Source organism: Schistosoma haematobium, chromosome 7 (genome assembly GCF_000699445.3).
Source record: "Schistosoma haematobium chromosome 7, whole genome shotgun sequence".
Lineage (NCBI taxonomy): Eukaryota > Metazoa > Platyhelminthes > Trematoda > Strigeidida > Schistosomatidae > Schistosoma > Schistosoma haematobium.
The window spans coordinates 8,803,756-8,831,230 of NC_067202.1; the positions used below are offsets into that span (position 1 = coordinate 8,803,756).

The window sequence follows — 27,475 nt, forward strand, 5'->3', positions numbered from 1 at the left end:
CCTGGATTGCAGTTAATTTTTTCTAGAATAAATCAACAGCCTACTGATAACTTATTTAAGTAGGAAATAAGTTGCATTAAAATAAAATAGTCCATTTTTCATGTGCAATTATGTAATTTTTAAAAAAAAGATGAATAACTATGAATTGTGAACACGGTCAGATAACATATTTTCATAATAATTTGATTAAGAATAGTAAGTTCTGTATAAAATTTTGCAGTACAAGCTTTGGTTCCTACTAGTCAGTGTATAACAAATAACTGATATTATTATGGTAAACAGGCTCTAAAATACAAAAATGATTATTCAGTTACAAATGAAGACCAGTTCCTGTATATGATTTAGCTGATATCTTCATGAAATTAATTGCTAATGAACTAGTATAATTTAAATTGGTTTGATTTTCCCCCCTGTACGTGTAATAGTCAGTGCAAAGAGAATGAATAAAATCTGAAAAAAAGGAAGTAGAAAATAAACGAAATTGTAAAAGTTCAAGATGAATTGTGAAAAAAAGACTACATTAGCACTTTACTACAATACAACCAAAGAATTATTATAATCATTTAATCATATGAAATCATCTTCTGTGCTACACATGTTAATCGATGATGCTTCCAAGGTACGTGAAGGATTCAACAACTTCCAGAGTTTCGCCATTAAGTGTGATTGGGTTGGTGTTTTGAGAAGACATTATTTATGAAAATTATATTTGAAGTAATCTCAGAGATTCGAATTCAAATAATCCCAACGTCTCGTCCAGCAATTTTTTGTTTACCCAGTAGAAATCTCATGAATCATTGAATTTTATGAAACAGATTATAATATATACTATAGAAGATCGAATTGTTTCAAACATTCTATGCACAATAGACATTTACTTACTTGAAATCCTACCGCTCCACATAATATATAAGCTGTTATGTTGCCATACATTATAATATTACTTTCTATCTTTGGCCAACATCCAACATGTATATTACTGTTTTCCAAAGTAAATTGATCAGGACAACCATTATTAGTTATTTCTTGATTTCTATCCATTTTGCAACAGCTGATTGGATATTGAAATTCTAATCAGTTTTAGGTAGGTTCAATAATTGAAAATAAAAACAGAACATTTATCCTTTTGGCTCTTTTCTTTAGAAAAAAAATCTATATGGTCATTCATTAACTAAACGAAAATGTAATATTCAAGCTAAGCAAACCGATTTTATTGTTATCCAAGGTTAATACATTATTTCAGCTATCTAAGATCTATCTTGAGAAAATATTTCCAGTTCAACACACAGAGTGTTACTAACACTTATGTCCTCAAATACAACATGTATGGTTGAAACAAGATCTTATAATATGGGCACTACATATAACCATTGATTATAATGTATTTATGGATCTAGAAAACAGAAGTACTTTACCCAACAAAAGAGTCAACTTGCATTTTGATCAAGATTTTTGGTTAATAAAGTAAGTGTGAGGTGAGAAAGAAGTGAAGTAACCATAACATAGAAATACAATAAAGTTTTTCCAAGGTTGGAATACATGTGTAATGAATAACTAAAGAAATAATCTTGAGATGGTGGGGAAGATTTGTAGCTCAGGTGGATAGTTTTGGTGGAGTTTTGTTCTCTGAGCTGGATGGTTTGGTCGTGGAGCTTTCATCGTCCTTCTGGACGACATCATCAGTACAAACTTCAGACTTCTATCTGAACCATCTAGCTCAGAGAACAAACTCCACCAAAATTATCCACCTGAGCTACAAATCTCCACCATCTCAAAATCATATGAGCGTAATACGCTTCTCGTTGTTCGAAAATGGGAGAATTTCGCCAAAAGGCAGGCTTCCACTCGAGAACAACTATATTTTCTCCATGAGTGTCTTCGCCAGCATGTTCTACCAACAATACACGACCAAAACCATCCAGCTCAGAGGAAAAAACTCCACCAAAAGAAATAATCGTATAATGAATGTTTCTAAAACACCATCATTTCTCACTTAAATTAAACTTAATATATTGCTCATTTCATTGTGAACTTCCGTAAAACTCACGAACGAACACACTTTATGAGGTTGGCCAAATAAAACAACTAGAAATTAAAGCTTCTATTCTCTAAATTCAAATGTAACTGTATAATTTTGGAATCAGGATCATACTCAGGCGTGGTCCGAATTCTTCTATTAATTTCTATTAATTTATTGTTTAGATTAAATTCTTGAGTTCGATCAATAGTGGGCTCGTGATTGCCCACCACTGAAGAGTCCAATACTAAGAAAAAAATCTGTCCAGTCCTCCCTTGTTTTAAATATTGACTTAACTGAGGTAAACCGATGACTAATATCCCTAACAAATTCCATTGTTATCAATATTACATTTAAGAGTTATCCAACGCGTGCCAACAACCGCATATAAAATAGAACCTATGACTATCACGTACATCAGTGAGTACAATATGATTGATCAGCAGAGTCACTATTCAAATGGTACACTTTTTCTAACTTCAGTCAATCTGCGGCTTCCAGGAGCCATCGAGTGCTCCCCTTAAACGTTGTCAAGGCCTAAAAAAGTCTGTAAACACTTCTTCCAGTCAGAATTCACTAAAAACTCCCCATACAGTCCTAGAAAAACGATAGATTATATATCATATTGTGATTTATTAATTTCTGACTTTATTATTAATTTAAGCATATTTCCATAATTTTATAGATTTCAGAGTCAAGCATAAACCTAAGAACATTCATTTTTTACACAATTAAGAGAATTTTCGAAGTAAAGCTTCTTTTCTTATTTTCTTCCTTTGTATTGGCTTAGTAGCTCAAATACAAGAGATTTCTGAGGGAACTAGGAAACTACCAAAATATATCCATGTCAAGTATCAAATGTATCAATAAGTTAATACAACCCTCCTAAAATATGATCAGTGAACCACCAAATCTCAATTAGTGACTAGTGTCTATTCGTATTCAAAATTACTTTAAGTTTATACGAAATCTTCATAAGCTCTTATTGGTAAATTAGAAAATAATTCATAGAAGCATAACTCCCAAAATCTAACACTTAAAACAAGGAATTATATTGATAAAAGTAATCACCTGTTAACTACTAATCACTAGTCTCCAGAGATAGTTTATCAAGCAATTTTAAACTAACTGGTTAATTAATGAACTAAAAGTAGGTTTTAGTTTAATTACTCTGAATCCATTTTAAGTGTACTGTTACTTCACTCAACAAATCACAAAAATATGTAATTATTTAACGCGCAAAAAATATATTTTAATTTCAGTAGTTGAGGTCATGAGTCAATTGAAACTAGACTACCATGGAAAATCTGGAAGCACTAGACGGATGTTTTGTCCTAGTATGGGACTCATCAGCAGTGCTTATCCACGATCCCGACCCGCGAGATTCGAACCCAGGACCTATCGGTCTCGCGAGCGAACGCTTAACCACTAGACCACTGAGCCGAAGCCCAGCGACGTTAATGTCTAACTTCAACTAATCCACGATCGCGAAGAGTCCCAAAATAGGACGAAACGGCCGACCAATGCTTTCAAGTTTTCCATGGTGGTCTAGCTTCAATTGGCTCACGATCTCAACTATTGAAAATCTTAATAACTTAGAAATAGATTCAGCGTTAGAAAAATAAGGATTCCTAGTTAGTAGGATTAGATAATCATTCATTTCGTGACTTATTTAAGTGTTATATCCTAGTGAAGATTAAATTACGGGTAACTCCTGAGAGCTATTGATGGACTAATATTATATATATTCTTATCGTATAACTATTCAGTAACTGGTTTATGTATATATATATTCATCTTACTATACGCTTCATTTTGACCTATAGATTATTATTGTACGATTTATTGTTCTTAAGTTATGTTCAGTTTATTGATTACAGTCTCCCACGTTCACAGCCACTCTTTGGCTTGTTCTTGTATAAATGTTATTTCCTATTTTATGGTGTGGTACGGTCTGTTTGGTTGGCATATAAACCAAGTATTTTTGGAATAAATGATTAGCATAGTGGGAGCTGTTGTTGGCGTTCTGCACCTAACTGGACGTGCTAAGCGAACAAAGGACCAATAAAGACCTGTCGAACGTCATTGATTTAGTACAGTACTAAGATTGAATAAGTCGTATTCCGATTGGCGAATAAATCACGAGACTACTAGCCGGGCTTAAAGTTAGAACAATAAGTACCATTCTTGTATCTGAAAATCTACTAAATGTAAGTTTACAGAGCTGTACCATATTTAAAATAATTTATTATTTCTGTTGAATGATTTAATAGTTCTATAATTTATATCAACCTGTTTAGTTTTTCCTGAGATAAATGCAAATAGTTCCAAGTGGGGGGAGGGCTTTTTTTCAGTTTTATCTTTTAACAATCAATGAAAACTAAAGTTTACATCAAAATTTGGAAGTTAATAAGCTTACCGCTTTTTGTACTGAGATTAGATTTTGTTATTTCAAATAAGATGACAATAGATTCAGTTAATGTTTTCGAATATGAAATTATTAGTAGACTGATATTTTTCCCATTAAAATAGAAAAGAATCCATAGTCCTAGTTGTTAACATAAGAATCAAATACTACACTTAATGGTCACTGAATGTTAATCATCTGGGTTTTGGTAATTTTTAGTTTAACTAATAAACTAAATAAACTGTTACCATATCAAACCGGTTATTATGAGTAGTAATCAGTGTAATTTTGCTTATGACTAAGATCATGAACCGATTGACGTTAGCTCACTAGTGACTAGCTTCTTGAGGGAATTCTCGGAGTTCTAGTGAGAAGCCGTGACCAGTGGAGCTAACCAGTGTCGGGTAGAGACAGGTATCTAACTCCGTACAATGGAAGACGGTCGCGCAATTCCGTGGATTGGTTAAAGTTAGACATTAACATCGTTGGATACCGGCTCAGTGGTCTAGAGTTTAAGCATTCGCGCGCAAGACCGAAGGCTCCAGGCTCGAATCCCGCGAGCGGGATCGTGGATGCGCACTGCTGAGGAGTCTCACAATGGAACGAAACGTCCGTCCAGTTGTGGTGTGGGTTAATTATATCCACACAAGTAGTATATAACGGTGGTCATGTATAGAATGTATTTCAGTAGAAGGTCGATGAGGAAAGAACGGGAACGGAACGCGATTGGTATGAAAACGCATGAACAATGAAATCTGAGACAATGGATTGATGTTTGCGACAGGAACGGTCAAGTTTGAGATGATGGATTGATATTTTACAAATTAACTATTTAATACATGGTTCTCAGATGTTAGTGAAATGCTCTGTAATTTCGTACTCAAATACATACGATTTTCCCCACTGGTGTTCTGTTCACTACACAGTGCTTCCAGGTTTTCAATGGTGGTCTAAAATCAATCGGTTCATGAACTCAATCAAAAACTTATTAGTCTCCACAGCCCCATACAGATAACTCTGTTTAGTCCTTACCTTAGGACGAATTCAGTCCATCAGAATACATTGTGGTCACCATTTGCATGGGGCTCTATATCATGTTACAATTCGTTTTCATACAAAATATTTGGGAGCAACCGATAAGAAGCTTTACAAATAGGTTTCATGTTAGCTGGCACTCATCACCAAAGAGAATATGACAAAATGGTGTGAGTCAATAAACAGTGTCGAATTTGTATAATCACCTCAATTATACATCAACTCAAACGTCGCCCACTGCTAACATTTCTAACTGTGATCCAAAGTAATAAGGATTCCAGCCGCCTGTAAAACACCAGCTTCTTCAAAGTCTCAAATGAGCCTTACGGACAAATGCCAACTAGTTTGAGGTCTAGTTTCAAAACTTCCTATTAATTCTCTCTAATCAAAAACATAGAAATAAATCGATTATAGGAAGGACCGTGTTTAACTCTAAATATCCAGTGCAAAACATTTGTATTTTTTACTTCTAAGAGCTCCTAAGAAGAACATATGCAGCACCTCTAAAACTCTCATCCTCATATACCCTACGCAACAAGTCAACTACTTGATTATTCAAATCATGAGTGACTGTAAAAAGAACTAGATTTGATAATGTGAGTACCAATATATTAAAAAGTAATAGAATGCTTCAGTCCTTAATTGTGATATTACTTTCTGGATTCAGTTTCATTTGGCTCAGATATTAAAAAATATTACAAAAAAACTTGATGCGTCCAACAAAATGTCCTAGACATCACAGTGTTGAATGTTTTTTTGCAACTACAATTAGAACCACTCTCAAATCTCCAAAATGAAATGTATATTCACAAAGAAATAACATATCATGAAAGGCTAGTCAACAAAACTTCGTAAATCTAAAACTGGAAATAATGACGCGTAGCGATACTTTTATTCAACTGTACCATGTTATTACCATAGCTTATTACGTCCATGATTTAACTCACATGTTGGAGAAGAAATAATAAATTACTGAATGTTTTTTAACGGTAATTCACCAAGAAAATAAAGTATGATATCCAAATTCTATTGCTAGTTAATATAAAATAATATGAAACCCAAAACATCTTATAACAGGAAAATTTCCGTGATAGATTCATAAGCTTTTTATTCACGATGATAAATTTAAACAGTAAGACTTCATTTACAGGCGCCAAGATGAGACTAGAGCTAAAGAAGCATTGGACAACTGGAGAAACAGCATTTCAACGGTTCAATACAGCCTTCCTTCGACATACTGACAAACTCAACGAATTCAAGATAACTCTCAACAACGTGTTCTAAACCTTACAGGATCTGCTGGAAGAAGAAATTTTTATGGAGGACAGTTAGAAAGGGATCAAAGAAGCAATAACTATCAGAAAGTGCAGGGCTGCAGGAAGCATCATCATAAGGAATGGATCTCTATCGAAGCCCTGGAAGGGATTCAAGAAAGGAAGAACAAGAAGACAGAAATTAACAATAGCCAACTGAACAATGATAAAGAAAGTCAAGGCACAAAATGAATACACAGAAGCAAGCAAGAGAGTGAAGAGAAGCCTTAGAGCCGACAAGCAGAAATACGTAGAAGAGCTGGCAACGACCGAAGAAAAAGGTGCAGAGGAAGGAAATATGAAACAACTACATGACACAACGAAGAAACTGGCAGGGAAATATAGTAAACTAGAAAGATTGATCAAAGAAAAAGAAATCAAGACTGAAATTCAAGAACAGAAAAAAAGATGGGTAGAATACTTCGAGAAACTCTTGAATACACAAGCTCCACTGAACCCACCGGATATCAAAGCAGCACACACAAACCTTCCTATCAATGTCACTCCATCAACGGTCGAAGTTAACATGGACATCAGACGAATCAAGGGTGAAAAAGCACCAGGACCAGACAATATACTAGCCGAATCTCTTAAGTCAGACATAGAAGTAATTGCAAACATGCTCCATTTTCTATTCAGGAGGATTTAAGGGTAGGGGAATAACAAGTGCTGCAGACAGACTGGAAAGAAGGATACTTAATCAAAGAAAGGAGATATGAGCAAATGTGAAAGTTTACAGAGACATCACACTACTGTCAGTGTAAAGCTTATAAAATCATTTTACAGTCATTCATGTTCGTCTGTCAAGAATAGTTACTCCATTTCGACTCACCAGTTGTGAATTTTACTATTTAAAGTAAGTGAAAACGTTATGTATGAAAATAAAAACAATTTTACTCACCATACGGTTCACCTTTATACATTATGTTTGGTTTAGTCATTTTCACATGAACGAAATCACTTCCATTGTTAATACCACAGCATTGTAACTATAGGGAAAAGATTGAGAAAGAATAGAATTTGTGAATGATTCGTAACAGAAGTGTTTTATAATTGAAATTTTATGTAAACGCTGTCCTCTAATGAAATGAATAAACATGAAATTAATTTCACAGATTAAAATCATGAGTCAATTGAAGCTAGACCACCATGGAAAACCTGGCCGTCCAGTGCTTCCAGGTTTTCCATGGTGGTCTAGCTTCAATTGACTCATGATTTCAATCTGTGAAATTTTTGAAATCTCCACGAACCCCTTCTGATGAAATTACTTATTTATGCTGATGTGCTTAGGAGCGGCGTAACTACTTAACACAGGATGACTAATCCACGGATATTATGTAGTTGGAAAAGACAAACACATTAACTGAAGCCAAATAATATCAAATCATTTTATTTCGTAGGTTTCTATCAGTTGCTTATATCTGCCCATTTATATTGAGAGAAAACCTGATATTAAACGATCAAAAGCAGTGACTGAACAATTGAAGTGACTATCTGTGTTAGATGTATATCTCGCTATCTGTAAGATCAATTGAGGACAGCTTCTGAAAACATAAACGGGATGAAACTGGAAAATTGATAAGATACGTCCTTTAATAATATTTAAAGATTTGAATAGGTTTTGAGAAATAAATGACCAGAAACACACAGTAACTGTAAAGATATTTTTGAAGTGGATAAAATGACAATTACTTAAACGAACATTGCATGCCATAATAATAATAAGAGGGAATGTATTCAAAAATATCAATTTATTATGGCAGTAATAAGATGACAACTGCTTCTTTTCGGGTCCATGTGTTTCATCTTGGTTTTTTAATGACCACTGTTTCAGTGAAGCATGTCGTTGAGTTCTTTTGTCTAGAAATTATTTTTAAAGAATTACAGGAAACAATAACATAGTCACAACCGAATAAACATCGAACTACTGTACTGATGTTAGTTGTCATACCTTTTAATCACAGATTCTATGTAACATGTACGGGAATTATGAATAAGTAATTTTCTCCTTATTCTTTCAATATATGTCCTTTCCCACGTACAATATATTCAAGTTATAAATGCAGGAAACGATGAACTAGTTGATTTTTGTTCGTTTTAAAGAACAGTTTAATTTATGTAAAACAGTGACTAACTTCATTAATAGATCATTAATCTTTATTTCCGCATTTAATAATTAATCAAGTGATTTCATCACCTTTGAAACGAAATTATATAGGAAACAATCTTTCTTATCAATTCTGTATTATATATAACACGTTCTCTATATGTTTAAGTATACTTCTGATTTAACAATCAGTACGGAACCACTACATTCATATATTACTTATTTACGCCTGTTACTCCTCGTGGAGGAGCATAGGCCACCCACCAGCAATCTCCATCCAACCCTGTACTGGCCAGTCCTTCATAGCTCTCTCCAGTTGCCATTCATCCTTTTCATATCTACTTCGATTTAGCGACATAATGTGTTCTTTGGCATTCCTCTTTTCCACCCCCCTTCAGGATTTCAAGTTAGGGATTGCCTCGTGATGCAGTTTGATGATTTCCGTCATTTATGTCCTATCCACCTCCATCGTATTTTCCTAATTTCCTCTCCAGCTAGAACCCAGTTTGTTCTCATTCACAGTAGTTTGTTTCTGATGATATCCAACCAACTGACATTCAGTATCTCGCATAGATAACAGTTTATAAATGATTGTACCTTCTTGATGATGATGGTTGTAGTAGTTCTACACGTTTCAACTACGTACAGTAGAACTGTCTTGATGTTCGTATTGAAGATTCTCAATTTGATATTGGTTGACAGTCGATTTCAGTTCAATATGTTCTTCAATTGTAGGAATGCTACCCTTGCTTTACTAATTCTCGCCTTTACACCTACATCCGATAACCATTGTTCATCGATGATGCTTCCCACGTACGTCAAAGATTCTACATCTCCTAGAGTCTCGCCATTAAGTGTGGTTTGGTTGATGTATTTTGTATGTAAAAAACCTTGGTTTTCCCCTTGTGTATGTTGAGGCGTACTGATGCAGAGACTGCTGCTACACTGACTGTCTTTATCTGCATTTGTTCATGTGTATAGAATAAGAGGGCTAGTTCATCTGCGAAGTCCAAATTGTCTAATTGGTTCTGAGCTGTCTATTGTATTCCGTGTTTTCCCTCAAATGTTGAGGTCTTCATAATTCAGTTTACCAGCAGAAGAAAGAGGAAGGGGGAGAGTAGACAACCTTGTCTGACTCCAGTCTTTACTTGTAATGCATTCATATATAGTTTTTAGGTAATTCGAGACTGTCAAATGTATCATAAGGTATCTCATAAAAACTGGATTTTTCATTTAACCTTAAAAGAAATCGATTAGTTCAGTTAGTAATTGAACACTGAGTAAGTCAAATGTATACAAAATATTCTGAAAAATACATATCGCTTTATATGAAGTCATAGTTAACCAATGATACAACTAGTCGCGTCAAAGGAATTAACATAAGAGTTCAACAAATATTTCCAACTTCTGAAATGCACATCGTATCTTCAGTTTTTAGTAAAAGTCCAATAATTGGGACCTAATTTCATAGGTTGATGACCTACTAAACTCATATATTGAAGCTATTTTCATCTTAAATGAATTGTATTCATATTCGTTTTGTATCAAATATTTTATACCCAAGTTTATCAGTTTAGCGGTGTAAATGGACTCTTACTTTGCTGACAAGTTTTCCTGTCTTTTGACACCTATTCACTAGTATATCGGATAAATATTAAAGATTTTGAGGACAGTTATCACTTAGCTATATAATTCATTTCAATTTAGATCATCGGTTACTTTAATTGAAATTTTTTAAACTATACATTCGTTTTACTTTCAAATGACAACGACCCCATAATATTCAAGGATAAGTGTAATCCCCAAATCGATAGATGTTATTTTTATAAGGCTTAGTGAAAGAGACCATATTTAAATTAATCTGTTTAGGAATAACTACGAAGAAACCATATTTGATTTTGGCATTTCTGGAACCTTAACAGATCTACCACTCTCTGTGTATCCCACTATGACATCTGAATCGTCTTTAGTAGATATCATGTGGTGAAAATTGTTACCGATGAGCTTTGAATCCTATGTCTAATCATTGGCTGAACTCCGTGTAAAACATTATAAATACATACTTTTAATGTACAGTACCAAATACCCACATCTTTTAATATCATTATTTTTCTCACCTGTATCATGATGTGGTTTAAAGCATAACTGTGTATATCAGGTGAATCATAACCGATGTAACGTTGAATACTTGAATTGAATATATTTCGACTAAATGTGGTTACCTATGATAAAAGTAAATGTGAAAAACAATCGGTAAATGCATACATACACACAAATTTTACATATAAAACTTGAGTCCTGCTGCTTACAATAAAGTTGATCAAGAAATATATTGAAAGCTTGGAAGTTGAAATTTCTTGTTTATATTTCTTTCAAACAGGTTATTAAAACATACACGTAATATGTTTATCATTCGTACAGATAGATAACCAAAATTTATATTTAACTGAAAAGAAGTGGATTAATTAGATATGAGCATTTTATTCTGAAGGTTCAAATTATGGTTCGTGGTATTATGTAAACATAACAATCTTAATAGAAAAATTCGTTCTGCCAGTAAAGGGAATTTGTCGAGATTGTCGATTCAAATAGCTCACATCAGAAACTAAATTCACTTAGGTAATCATTAAAAATCATTAAACTATGAGCAGATCCTTTGTCTTGGTATGTAATTTCTCAGCACAGTGCATTCATGACTCCACCGGGGACCAAACTCTGGACCATTAAGTCTCATAGCGAGCGAGTGAACTTCAGACCGCTGAGTTGACATTCGAAGGTTTACATTTATAATTCCTGAACTTCTAGTGAGAATCTGTGACCGGTAGAGTTCGACTATGTCTGGTTTGAGACAAGTATCACCAACGTAATAGATGATGATTGAACAAAATTGTGAAGTGATTGCAGCTAAAAATGTCAAATACCAGATATCAACTCATTGACCAAAAAGTAAAGAGCTCGCCATGAGACCTGAAGGTTACAAATTTAATCTCTAGTAAGGTTGTGGATGTACACTACAGATGAGTATCATGATGGGTTGAAACAGATGTCCTGTGCTTACTACTATTTATTGGCTATTTAACAAAGGCCAGTCCATAATGTTAACGACAAAATTAATTCTGTTTTCCTATCAATCAGAATGTAGAATTCAAAATTTTCTCCATAATTATTTTTAGTTATGTGAAAGTGCATGGAGTCGTATTTTGCTAAACAGTATTTTCTCGCTTCAGTGACATTTAATGTACCTGATGAGAGGGGGTGCTGATTCGTGTTTGTGAATGTAAACCCATTCAAACAAATCACCCCTTTGCCAAAATCGAGACTCTGATAAAATGACATTATTGGGTAGATATTCTCGGTGGAACTGCGTAATATCTTGTCCGACACTTCAAAAAAATTAAGTGTAGAAACTGGACAGCAGAATTTCCATTGATCATGTCTACTCAGATTAGATCTTTTAAAGCAAATCTTAGTTTTCAATCAATAGTTGTGTCTATTGTCTTGAAAAATATTTACACGAATATTGTTTTGATAAACTGGTATTAGAAATTTAACTATTCTAGGATAATTTCTGTCGTAAAATAAAAGAACCTGAAAATAACATGTAGATGCAAGACTCGCGAAATAATAACATTGTCCGGCCTGTTCCCCCGTCCTGTTCATACTTATAGCATCTTCTATAATTATAAAATTAAAACATTTAGATACTACAACTGTTAGCAGTCTGAGTTAGACTATTGGATTGGAATACTAATCAATATAATTATCAACTCAAAGTTTAAAAAAATTGAATTGTGGCTAGCTGTCGAGTACAGGATGAATATTTTGTGCTGCATGAAGACTGACAGCCGAATTTACTTACAATTTAGTACTGATCTTCATACTACACATATCCTGAAAGAGGCTGATCGATCTCGCTCCTAAATTTCAACAATGGTAAATTACAAACTCTTCCTATTATCTTTACACCTGTTGACCAATATAATGACCATCTGAACTCAATAACTTAACTGATGACGGATACTAGGTTCGGGTTCCAATGTAGACATCAACATTGAAATCTAAGTACATCCAATTTACAAGTCCCAAATGTAACAAAATATCTATCCAGGGCTCCAATGCTGGCCATAATTCATTTATCCGAAAATCTTATAACTAAGACTACATTAAGGTAATCCAGTCAGTATATATATATATATATATATATAACAACAGAGAGTGATCAAATATAGTCATCAATTTCGACAACGGTAAGTCCCAAACTATTACTAATATGAGAGCTTATAAGTTACAAAATTCAAGACAGCAGGTAGTTTGACAGTTATTTCACCTCACAAATGATAGGAATTACAAACGAATTTATCTCGTTTCTACTAAGAAATATAACTGAAGCATTAAGATAATTCTTTGGAATTAAAATAATCGCATATATCAGGAAGACTCCTACAAAACGAACATTTAAGTCTTTTTTCCTTACTAGTAAATATCAAAATAAATCTCTATTTCTTTAGATTTAATTTAGTGAGATTATTCACCAGGTACTGTCCCCTTAATCAATAATTGATACTTAAAATCTATAAATATTCTTTTCGATACATTCTCTTCAGGTTCCTACAATTCAATATATCCAAATTAATAATCCGAAAAATGATCAGGTTAAGGGCAAAGTACATCGTTTAAAGCATGTGAATTTAGGATTGTGATAAACAAAATACAATAAAATTTTGTATTTATCAGTTCGACTGCTCCTATTGAGTGAGTTATATTGGTCGAAGTTCTAGGAATTTAAATTTTCGTGCTCGTGAACACCTTCCAGAGTGGCTAAACAAAGGTTTGATGAAGAAGGTGAACAGCTCAATATTGGCCCATTCAGTACAAGCCGGTCATAGTGCCAGTAAAAACCAATCTTTTTCAATTATTTATAAGGTAAGTAATTTTTTGCTAAAACTGGTCAGACTGAAGCAGTAGCCATCCGGATGAAGAAACCAGAGCTATGCGTACAGAAGAAATATATTCAACCATTCCTCCTCCCCTGGCCAACACCAAGGCCAATTAATCAATCGTAATCTTAACTATTGAATGACCCAATTTGACTATGACCTTTCGTAGTCAATTGCAATTGTTCCTGTTATCTTTATTCATAAATCTTTGTATTATTATTATTATTATTATTATTATTCGTATTATTGGTTAAACATCATCATTAATCTCCCCTATACATAATTCATCCACTTCGCATTCATCCCTCCGTATTACGTCTTACTTATTTGATCGAAATGTAATTGCACTATTATTTCTCTCTCACCCTCTTTGACCCATATTTATTCTGATCATGGATCTTAAAATTTTACTTAACATATAAGCTGATTCAAGTGAACATTCTATATGAGTCGTATTAACATTAACAATTAACCTGAAGAGAATTTATCGAAAAGAATATTCTTCGTTCAAATACTAGTCTTTTAATATGACGGGGATATTTAAACAATCTATAAATATATTTTACAAAAATAGAAAACAAATGTCACCAGTTTAATGGGTCATTCATTTGTATTACTTCTTTAAAACATTACAAGTTAACACTAAAGAAATATATAGAACAAACTTACTATATCTGGTCGACAGAAATACACAATAATGATAACAATTTCAGGGATAAGAACTAACAAATGCAATGTTAGATACTGAAAATAAGTTATAAATTATAAATGATTATAATATGTGTACTACAATTATACATGACAACATGTTAAAAATATTTACAGAAATCTAAAGTTATTTGAAGTTGGATTCAACATCTCTTTAAGGTTTTTGTACAAATGACCTACAGTAAGACTGATAAATTCTATAATGAATGAAAATTGTATGAAACGTACAATCTATTAGTTACTATGTGCCCAACTGATGGTTACTTATATAATCCATATTCTTTATGAATTGTCCCAGTGAAAGGAATATCAGAAGAGGGAAGTATTTGTCAAAAAAATAAGAGTTCACTTCAGTAGTAAAACTACATACTTATATCACAAAATATTCGACACAACCGTAATCATGTATAAAATGATGTTTCCTAATGGTAGAAAAAAACTCAGTCAGAACTCAATGATCAATCCATGAGCAAACAAGTGGTTAAGTGGATAACGCGATGGCGTTTGAAGCAAACGCTACTGGGTTCGAGTTCCGGAGTTAATATCAACTCTGAAATACAGGGACATCCAGCTGATGAGTCTTAAATAGGACGAAACGCGCGTAATTGATTCCACTGCTAGCCGCTATCCATCTTTGCTTATAAGTTTAGTTTTTTATATTGTAATTTGTGCTGATGATGGTGATGTGATGTAGAAAAACAATTAAGGTTTCATGATTAAACTATCCAGTTCAACTGAACCCTATACCATAAATATTCTTACTAAAGATTTTTATCAATGATATGTTGATTCATATCAATGAACAAATTACTCTGAGTATTTGATTGAGATCATGAACCGATTGATGTTAGACCACCATTGAAAACCTGGAAGTACTGGATGGCCGTTTCGTTCTGTTGTGGGACTCTTCAACAGCGCTCATCCACTACCCCACTCACGGGATTCGAACCAAAGGCCTTCGGTTTCGCGCGCGGAAACCTAGCCTCCAGACCACTCCTAATCCGTGTCGGGTAGATATAGGTATCTACCTCAGTACAGTGGAAGACGATCACGTAATTTCGTGGATTGGTTGAAGTTAGATATTAACACCGTTGGATACCGGTCGGCTCAACTGTCTAGAGGTTAAGTGTTCGCGCGCGAGACCGAAGGCCCTGGATTCCAATCCCGTAAGCGGGATCATGGATGTGCGCTGTTGAGGAGTCTCACAATAGGACGAAACAGCCATCCAGTACTTCCAGGTTTTCAATGGTGGTCTAACATCAATCGGTTCATGTTCTCAATCAAAAATTTAGTAATCTCCACAATCTCATACTGATAATTACTCTTAGTAGCTTCATTTGATAGATTTTGATTTGGTAGGGAAATGTGATTCAAGTATTAAATCCAGCGCGAATTTGTAATCAATTAGTTTTTCTCGTAAGTCATATTCCGAGGGATTTTTATTAAGATAACTTATCTACTCACTTAGTCCTAGAAAACTCCAAATACCTCTCACTCAAACAATAGTTGATCACGTTACTTAGTGATGGTGAAGAAATTTTGGTTTATTTGGGAACTGTCTATCACAGAGTAAATAATATGATACTGAATCAAATGATTGCAAGGTCGCTTATTTTAATTTGGTCTCTGGATTTCTTCCAAAATTTTACTGTCATCTTTATAGAAGCTCAGAGTTAGACTGATGTGGATAGGGTATTTCTTACATATGTAGCCCACCATGATATCCAATGATGACTAGCACAAAAATGATTTCTAGGAAGGCTAAGGGAAGCCTAGCTAAGTCATGGCATCTCTTCATAAAATTACTAAATGTCAAACTATGTCTTGCCAGGTGGTACAAACTTCCAGGCTGAAGTTCGAGAGATAATCGTAATTTATGTTTGGAAACCTTAAAGGATATAACTTTTCATGTGTATTAAATGAACATAACTAATTACACTATCAAAACAGATGAAACTCAAATGATTAGTTGTTAATTTCATGAAATACACTAATGTTGAAAATTTGTAGCTCACATGAAATTGACTAGATAGTTCAATGTTCCGCAGACTGAGTAGATTATCTATTCTTTATAAGTGTTTAGGTCAAGGTAAACATAATGATAGTACACTATTGAAACTGGTGACATACTATGATGATGATAGTGAGAATCACGCAACGTACTATACAAAATCAGGCTATTTTTGAACAGAACATTGATTATTTACTTAGGAAATTTGCAAAGACTGCTCAATGTGATGATAATTTACTTAGCGGACTAACTTATCGGCTGGGTCATGGGTGCATACTTTGGAAAGTTCCATACTAAAAAAAAATTATTCATTCCTTCAAGGTTTTCAATAATGTACTACCTGATGTCAATATATAATATAAACTGTCTTCATAAGAATGAATATAATATAAACCATGGATATAATATGTTTAATAATTTTAACTTACAGTATAAATTATCAATCTAGATTTAAAACATGTTCCAATTATACCAAGCAGACAAATAATGAAGATGATTAGGCCAAAAACAAAAATGTAAACTCCTAAAGGTTCTGTTAATGCATGTTTATTTTTTGAAAAAAAAGAGGAAAATATGTCAGAGAATTTATCAAACAAAGAACATTATAAGCAAAGATGTATAGTAGCTAGCAGTGATGTCCGAGACGCACGTTTCGTCCTACTTGGGACTCGTCAGTTGGACGTACCTGCATCTGACTTGATGTCCACTCTGTGACTCGGTCCCAGTATCGTCCGCTTCAAATGCCATCGCGTTATCCACCTAGCTACTGAGTCTTGATAGCCACTAGCTTGTGCGATGGGGTGAAGTTTAAATTCACTTGGTATTGTTTACTTGAATCTTCCCATTGATGTTTAGGACTGCAATTGATCAGTCTCTTATTGGCATATGCGCTAACCACTGTCCACCTTTGCTTATAATGCTTGTGAATTAAAGCGATATCGAGGCAACACGCACAGTATGTACATATGCCAATAGGAGATTGATCAATTGCAGTCCTAAACATCAATGAGAAGATTCAAGTAAACAATACCAAGTGAATTTAAAGAACATCATAACTGTTCAAACTAGATATAATGAATATAAATTGATGCTCGAAAACAATGAAAATACGAATATCATTCTGTTAAGAAAAGAATATCTCTGATGTTATTTCAATTTAAATTCAGTTGGAAGTTGTTAGAGTAAATGAAACTCTTGGAATTATCTGACGGTGAAATGTTATTTAGTTATCTTGTTTATTTCGTATTTAGATAATGTTCGACTGAAGGTAGATTTTAGATTCCTATTACTGTTAACTTTCACTTAAACGACTAACTGTTTGTAGAGTTTTTAACGTTTAGAAATTACCATTACTTAATTATAAATACATTATTTAAGTTGGTATCCCATCTTATCTAGTTACCTACAAATCAGGATTTTTTTTAATTTGTGGTGCATAATAGTCTTGTAACATAAATTTTCATAAGTTTTTGAGCCATAAGGATTGTGAATCATAGAATGTACTTCAGCTGATTACCTATATGTTATGATTGCGTTGGGGATGTTAGATCCCCAGAACTCACTTAGCAAATGCCTTATTTTTGTATTTCTATTTTAAAAATTTGAATTTCTTGTTTTCGCGCCAAAAGCGCTCATTTTCACCTTCATGTCGTATTTCTCACTTGGGAGAGTCTTAAGCGCTATTGGTTCGTTGTATCTTTTAGTATGCTATTTTGTACCGTGCTGTATATATACGCTTGCGTTGTGCTTATTGTTATTGTTCATGCTTCTGGCTGCTTGTGGAATACATTTTCCCCTTCCGAACTTGAACTTCTCTCTCTAGTTAGCGGGGCTGGGACGCGTCGGAATAGCTAGCTCATTGGTCATTATGTCACAGAGTCTTCGTTTCCGTTCTCAGGTTAGATAATCTCGTAATCTCTTCAAACAGCAGATTGGCCATTAAGTTTAGAGGGATCTGTGCATTGAACCAATAGGAGTTTGTATCGACGGTCATTTATGTTATTGGTAAAGCGGACGTTAATAACATTATTAAAAAGGAGTGAACCTATTATTCAAAGACTCAATAATTCAGTGATCCGATTAAGTAGACAAATTGACGTTGAAGTTATCACTCAAATAACCAACAGAAGTCCTTGAACATGAGTCTGGTCCTAGTAATCTGTCAACATTATTATCTGAGTGGTGAAAAGTAATTATGGCCTTGACTCTTTACTCTACCCAGAGTATCATCCAAATAGCTAAATCTTATACTCATAACTACACTAATGTTTGAATACATTTTGGTTTATGAATGAACCCCTAAAAGACAAGTAAAAAATTGTTTTTTGGTATCAGAAGGGGATTTTTGTAGATATTATAGTAATTTCAATAGTTGAGATCATGAGTCAACTGGAGCTAGAGGAGTCCCACAATAGAACGAAACGGCTGTTCAGTGCTTCCAGGTTTTTCATGGTAGTCTAGCTTTAATTGACTCATGATCTCAACTACTAAATCTGTTTTTTTTTGCTTAGTTATACCTATCCAGTTTAAAATTGAAGATTGTATAAAGACCTTTTAAATGGAATTGTTCAAATACTCGATGATATATTATTTTAAAGCTAATTAACCAAAATGAATGAATTATTTTTAAAACAAAATGATATTCACTTACGAATCTCTTCGAATACATTGAAAAATAACTTTGTAATTCCTTTTTTAATCGTTAAAGCACTAATTCCATCTACTATAAATGTATGTAGAGTATTATGCAAAGATTTTTCTCCCCAAATGTATATTCCACCAACCACTGTTATGGCTCCAGCGATAAGCTTATAATAAATGAAATATACTAGTAACTTACACCATAAGTAATACTATTACAAGTCATAAAAAGGACAAAATTATACAGTGCACATACATCACATTTATTGAGATAAATACCCTTATATTTACGGAATTACTTATTCTTTCTTTATCTGTACTCAATCAGCAACAAAATTTGCGTATGAAATTACATCGTACCGTTAAGAGATGTTTGTAAATTAGCATTAGGAAGCAACAAAAATGTAAACTTGATATTCTGTGTATTGATAGATTTCGATTGTGGTTAGCAGCGGCTTCCAGGATTCCCATTTCATTTTATTTGAAACTATCCCAAATATAGTAAAATTTGTAACATCAGGTGATATCAAATCAATATGCATATGGTAACAGAGATTGATTAATACTAGTCCTAAATATAAACAACGGGTAACTATAAACCGCTACTAACAATGAGCTTTACCCATAAATGCTACTAAAACAGTAATCAGTATGTTATTGTATTGAATTGTGTTACTCATCTTCGTTGTTTTATCTCCATGTGTAAAATCCTATATTTCTTTGTCGTTTTGAAAACTTCACTTGTGAGCTGATTGGTAACTCATTTATGAACACCTTAAACAAACAAATCAGTTGCTAAATAATGAAGAGTTCAAGACGAGATGTCTGATATGTGGATTAATACTATTTAGACTGATGTTAATTGATAAATTTTGAATGATATTACTAGAGGTAAATAAACTATTATCAATGTTTTGAACTTCTTAACACAGTGTTTCGTTGTTTAATCACTCTTCGTGAAATATGGTATCATTAATTCGTCCTAGTTAAACTAAGTATTCAGCAGTACACCAAATTTAATCTACTATCAATAAAATAGTACAGCGGTTAGATTACTAAGAACGAAGAAAATGCATCTGAACCAAAGTTGTCAAAGTAACAGTGAACGTAAGGTTCAGTCAGTCGCTAAAATTCATAACATGCGTTAAACAAACATTTACTATATATATATATATATATATATATATATATATATATATATATGCTGTGACTCATTTGACAGTCCTCCCTCTCTTTCACCATGACTTCCTGATATTAATCTAACTCATCATTTTCTATTATATTTGATCTACCTCGTGATTCTTTACGTTTCACCGCTGATAAGTGGCCTAGATGTCAGAAGATTCACTACATTTATTGATCCCTTCGTGTTCTGAATGTGCTAAGCTCTCTCTTTCTAGTAAAAAATTTTGTCTATTTGTTTGTCTCAGTTGTTAATTAGACCTTATTGTAAACTCGGAGTGATTTGGGATTCTTTATATTCGGCAAGTTTCTTGGCACGAAACATCATAATTAATACGTATAGTTTATCACTTTCATTGTGTTTAATTTTGATGGTACCACAACTATAATATCTAGAACATTCTTGTTTGACTTGATTTGTGTGAAGTCTGATTTGTTATATGTGACGTTTAAAATATCCTCGAGTCACTTCTATTGGCCTAGATACCACTGAACACGATGTTTATGTAAAGTAACGAATCTGTTTAATTGAAGTCTATAGTAATCGAATTACTTCTCTTCTAACTATCTCACTTAACGCTTTAGTAACTTGTGCCAATGTTGTCGCCAAATATTTCTCATCAAACATAATTTTACATTCATTAGTCAAACTTTATCAATCAACATCTTTTCAATAATATCCTTTCTTAGTATACATTAACTATTCCTCCACGTCAATGAATGATTTCTTCACCTTGTAGACCTTACCAAATGAGTGTGACCTTTGTAATCTAACTCGTAAAAGGCAACCAAACTAATACTTAGTTGGTCCGTTTTTTCTAAGGTTTTTGATCAAATCACACATGAAACATTCACCATAAAACCTATGTAATTCATAGGAGCCACCGAAAATTACAAAATTAAATATCAATCCAATTAAACAAATTATTTGTAATATGATCTCATCACACTAAATAAATGCCAGTATTCAAACTTGAAAAGTAATTGACCAATAGTTCATTCTACTTGAGAATTCATATTAGACGCGAACAAAACCACCATGAATTTCTAAAGTTTTCTATAGTTTCCTATGGTTTCTTAGTTCATATTAATTAACCATAGGAGTTATCAAATATCCTCAAACTAGTGATAATGACAGTGCAAATTATACATTAAAATGACATAAGTGAATATTGATTGTTTACATGACGATATGATATGATATTATCGACATCAACACTTATGCCTTGTTTTTAGACCATTTACCATCTTGTTTATTCATCTGCGTCTAATGCTGTATACTTGCCTCGGATTTGTATCTGTTATTATATTAAAAGATATCCATCTATAAATGTGTATGTACGTGTGAATTACTAAGTGTGTTAGTAATGCTGAATTAAGTATTGATGACCTCACTTATTATTCTACAACCATGTGGATTTATTTTATTTCGGCTAATTTCTACATTAAAATTACTATGGTTATACAAATGTTAATTATGTTAATTGTAACGATGACTATGACGTGTATACACTCATAGCTGGCACATTTGTTTTTCACATGTTATGATTTCCCTTCACCATGGTAACATTACGACATAGTCTTAAAAAGTGACATATTTTTTTCAAGTGTAAACTATTCCATATCAACGCATTTCCACAAAGAATAACTGTAAAAGTAATAAGTAAACTGTAATCATTGAGTTTAGAATATAAATAGCAAGTCTATTCATAAGGCTATATATTTCGATCGATTTAACTCAGTGATAAGTAAATGTATTTACCAAGTGGCTGTGTGTACCTGAATATTTCATCAACCAAATCCAAGATACAAAATGTCCAAATGTGTTTAATAAACACACTGATATTCATTAAATATCAATAAAAGTAACATTTAATTCTACAATCTATAGCGTTTACCAAAAATGTCACATTACTAATGAGATAAGTACAATTTCGTACACTTTTTCATTAATGTGTTGTAATTAAGAATCATTTCGATTGTAGGATCTACCTCTCTGAGTCACAATTTGAATTTAAGCATACTGAATTTAATACATGGCGACGCTGTTCTTTTTTTTCAAGAACAAGTTGACTACAAAAAAAAGAACAACCTCTTTTAACAACGTCTTCACCCCCGAATTTTCATTGTACTTTGACAAGGATCACTAAGAATACAGTTATCTAACTAAATAGAATATATTCTAGGATTAAAAACAAGACTCTGATCTATTCATATTAAAACCTTCATATACCTAACAATGTTTTACAAATAATAACCACTGAAACATGATATAACTGTATGTTAGTAGGACACTCTGTAGTTGGGCTAAACATCCTATTAGACCTATTGTGTAAAAATAGTTAACTACAACCTACCATGAAAGTTGACTGGTGACAAAAAAACAGTGAATCATAATAAGAAAGTAAATTCTAAACTAAAGATACACTCAATATGATTTTTTGTTTTCCATTGACTACATCTGAAAAAGTATAATCACTCATAATATGTAGTTAATGGAGAGAGAAAAATTAATTACGTCAGTGGATAAATGAAGTAACATTTTTAAACTTATAACTTACTCCAATGATAATATTTACCAGAACCAGGATACAACGAAGCACACAAATATATGACATGATTTGTTAGTTAAAGATTGGAAACCAACCTAAACCAAAAAATAAAATGAGGGATGAGTACTAGAATCGAGTCTTTGTGTGAATATCTCTACCGGATGCAGGTATACTATAGTGATGAGTTCCAAATAGAATCTACTCCTAGCTGTGAAACAAAATGTGGCCAAAAACTTTAGGTAGCTGGACTCTGTCAGGAGTAAACAAACAGCTTAGTCTTCGCACTTGTCACCAAGGTGTATACGAAGCCTTGAAGGTACTGTCGCCCCCTGTGTGATTAGTACCAGCATCAACGCGCTTAAGAGTATAAAATGTTGAGACTAATCTCCAACGAGACACATTGATCGATCACTGAGCAGCGACTAATGTTATGTTGGTCTACACCATTGGTACTGATCCAATTCTATCTGTTACAATACAACCACTACTATAAGGGTTTCTTGCTGACTACCCCGAACCAATTAACATCAAAATATAGAATGTAGGATAATAGAAAGGTCAACACAACTATTGACTAGTGAGAGTTATGGGACGAAATACCTCAACTTTGAAAAGAAAATGATCTTAAGAAGGATAAATTTAATAATGATGATAGCTATTGTCAATAATCAGGTACTCCGTAACTAAATAACAAGTGGTTTTTGTCAGACCAGATAGAGTACCACCGGATAGTCGTTTTATCATTGTATGGGGCTACTTAATAATGCACACCTACAATCCAACCAGGAGTTAATTATTTGATATTAATTTTAACTGATTTAGACAAGATCAAGATGCATTTATGAGGTTAGTACTGTGTTTTTCTTTGGTAATTTCTTCGAATATACTGAAGTTTTAATTTATATATCCTGTCTCCACTAAATATTTTGTGACTTAACTTCCAAATATTGTATTTTCTTTTTGAAGGTAAGTTCTGAAATTTCCATGGCAGTCCTCTTTCCATTTAGAAAATACGCTTTCCTCCTCAAATAAATATTAATCTGTAGATGCAGATGTAATCTGTAGCTAAAGTAAAGTGAGTTAGCAGATAAGTCATTTTCATCATTCTGGCTAAAATCAGTACAATAAGGTTATTTTACAATGACCTAATAATCCCCTTATTTATCAATGACATTATCTCATCCCTCTTTTTGTTAAAGAGACAAACAAAATTCAGATTTTATTAGCAGTTATGTGGTCTTTTTTTATAGTTTCCTCCTTTTTATCTCAGAATATTTTTACCGATAATGTTATCATTTTTAAGACAATGTACTTGAAGCCGGTGCTTTCATTCCAGGATGATGTCTTTTCAACTAGGCTTTTTTCATAAATAAAAGGAACAAAATGTATGTTAGTTCAAATACTTTTTCAATCTGAAATCCTTTTCTGCAGACTGTTCTCACTGTTAAATAATTATGAAGTAACCCTCAAATGATAGTTTTTCAAAATTATTTCCAAGTATTTCCTAGACACAGTTATCACAGTTTTGTTAAAACTAACTTGTACCCCACGATACCTATCAATAAGATATATCTTCCACTTTAGTACAATTTGTACTTTAGCCATCCAGTATTTCATTCATGAATATCACAGTTCACCAATTTGACATGTGAATTAGGCTGACTACACTAGTACATATTACAGGAAAACAATCAATTCCATGTTATATAACCTTTACATTTTAATTAAATTCCATTAATCAAGTTTGTAATGTGTTCACTATGCTGATTGATCAAGTATCGTTGTATACATAGTCTATAGTTTTAAGATTTGAGGCAATCTACATGAAGTCATGAGATTAGATCTCGTAATGGTTAGTACCTACTACTAGAAACTATATTTAAATCATCTTGGCAGATGAATTGTTCACTAGACAAACCTTCAAATTTTCCCTGACACATAGACAAGTAGTTGTTTATTTAAAATTAACGAATTGAAAATAGTTCATTTTTTCAACAGTTTGTAATAGTATTACTACACACTATAAGGTTGTAAGTGTCTTCAGGAAAGATAAAAGGCTTATGCTTGTAGAATAATCAAGTGAAACTCAATTAAAATTATTCGACAGAACACTACAATGGTGTAACTAAATGGATACTGACAACAACTTGAAAATTATTACCGCCAAAATATCATATTTGTGAATGTGTTTTGACTTGTATCATTATAAGTACAATAACACACAGATTAGGTAGATCCAGATGAAACAAACCACATTAGTTACTTTAACCTTGTTGTCAAGTATGGTTCGGTACAAATCAATGTAGTCCATCCAAACATGATACTAATGAATGAAGTCCTTTCACAATTCAACACTAAATAATAACTCAAATCTCTGATGCATTAAAACATTTATATATGTTTACATTACTTGAAGTTGTCTTTTACAAGGAGGTGATCATTACAATCTAAAGAAAATTAACGACGTGGTCAGATTATAACTTCCATCTGTAAAGTGATGCAGGCTAGTGTTTCATTATATCAATCACAGGACTTCATTGTTAATCGAAGATTATTCATATTTAATTATACACATATCACATTCAAAATTTATGTTAAATGCATATCTAATTTTATAGCAACTAATGATAAACTCATTCATTCATTGGTAATGAACTAGTAACACCAATCTATTTATTCTGTTGAGTTTTATGTAAAAGAATGAGTTACTTTTGTCAATCACTTATTAGGAAGTTTAACACGAATTACGGCAAAAGTGAAAAGTAACTCTTATAACGTTAAAAGTGAACATCATCTACACTTTAAACTGGTCTCCACATACCGACTAATTAGAAAACATTTTATAAGTTTACTAGTAGATAGCTATAAGAGGAAAATTCTAATTTCTAATAAGTAGTAACCGGTGGAATTCAACCACGGCATTATAAATGAGACAATTTTTACTCATGACACTGGATTGTCGTCGTAATATATATCGTGAAATGATTGAAATTGGAAATGAGGATCAATGAACTTTAAATCAGTGATTGAAAAGTGCCATGTTCATTGCTGGACCTGTTCTATCTCTGTTGGGTTGTGGATACGTACTGCTAAAATATCTCATAGTAGGATGAAGCAGTTATCCAGTATTCGCTATTGTTTAAAGTTACATCAACTGATCTGAATCCTGAGCATAAACCACCTAAGAAATGAAACTATTCTGAAAAATTCTATCAATTAGAAAACAACAATTAAGTTTATCAACTCGGTTTTTGCGCCACACTTAGTCTGTCAGGCCTGTTGGTGCAATCAGGCTCCTAAAACTCAAAGTAAGTGAGACTGGGATGAAAATTATCAAAGGTCTAATTGATTTAACCAGTGGTTAATCATTATTTATTTTATATGGCATTCTAGAGCGCTCTTCAAAATGATAATAATATTAATAGTAGTTATTGTTACATTTTATCATGAAGCCAAATGAAAGGAGAACTGCTAAAAATCGTGAAGCATTGGATTTTCAACAGTGCACAACTATAACCCAAAAAGAAATCGAACCCATAACGTTTAGTTTGAACCAGTTAGTTCGATACATTTAATCGAATAATTCCTCATCTAACAATTGTCCATAAGGAAAATTACTTTCGACTTTTGCTAAATCTCTAAAAACTTTAATAAGTAATAATAATAGTAGTAGGCAAAATCGAACGGTTAGCCATAATTAATAATATTATTGGTCTTTGAAATCTTCAAGGTGTTTTCCATTTTTCCCATGTACACCATCCCTAAATTCGTAAATTTACAAATAATTTTCAGTATACATTAATTCCTATCTGGAGAACTGATGAAAAACTATAGTGACTGTTAAAATCAATGAGCAAATTAATTAACACACGAGAATAACTCATGTTTGTACAATTATTCATTCGATTATCATAATGCAATAACAACTGAGCTAATAAAAACATCATTCTCGTCAAAGAATGAATCAGTAGAAAGTGCCGTTTAGTTTAGTAGGCTTCATTGAGATTATTTCAATGTTAAAATGGTTTTTGTTACAAATTGACTTCGGTGAGACGACCAGTGAAAAACTAGAGAATAACAATCAGCTATTCTTCCCAATTTAGGACTGCTCACTATTGGACACCATAATATTACCAAGTATCAAACTTAAAATACTCAAGCTTCTCAGTTAACATGTTACATTCAAGTCCCTAATGTTCCATCTAATGAACATTCCACAGTTTCCAACTTCATCCAATACGTAATACAACGTGACTATCATTCTATGTAATATACGGCATTTAAATTATTATGTTAATAGTTGACTTCATAAGTCGATGTAAGCTAGACCACCACTGAAAACCTGGAAACATTAGACAGCCGTTTCGTCCTAGTATATAACTCCTCATCAGTGCGCATCCACCATCCCACATTCGGGATTCCAACCATAATAATTAACTAAATATTAATCAACTAACCTTGATGATTACAATTGAATTACTATTATGTGAATTAAAGAAATTTGTGCTTTTTTTGGTTTAAAATCTAATTAGAAATAATATTTAAATGTGTAAGTGTATTTCCCCA

The 27,475-nt window shown here is 32.9% G+C and overlaps 1 protein-coding gene across 1 annotated transcript; it reads right to left on the reverse strand.

The window, feature by feature from the left end:
• On the reverse strand, nucleotides 1-27,475 carry TSPAN3_4 (Tetraspanin-3). Its single transcript, XM_051217928.1, has 9 exons — nucleotides 27,367-27,475; nucleotides 22,919-23,004; nucleotides 19,186-19,342; nucleotides 16,964-17,067; nucleotides 14,486-14,560; nucleotides 10,997-11,101; nucleotides 7,674-7,761; nucleotides 883-1,070; nucleotides 1-450 (listed from the first exon to the last, which is right to left on the reverse strand). The coding sequence occupies exons 2-9, from the start codon at nucleotides 22,973-22,975 to the stop codon at nucleotides 388-390; spliced, it is 837 nt and encodes a 278-aa protein (XP_051064363.1). The 5' UTR covers nucleotides 22,976-23,004; nucleotides 27,367-27,475; the 3' UTR covers nucleotides 1-387.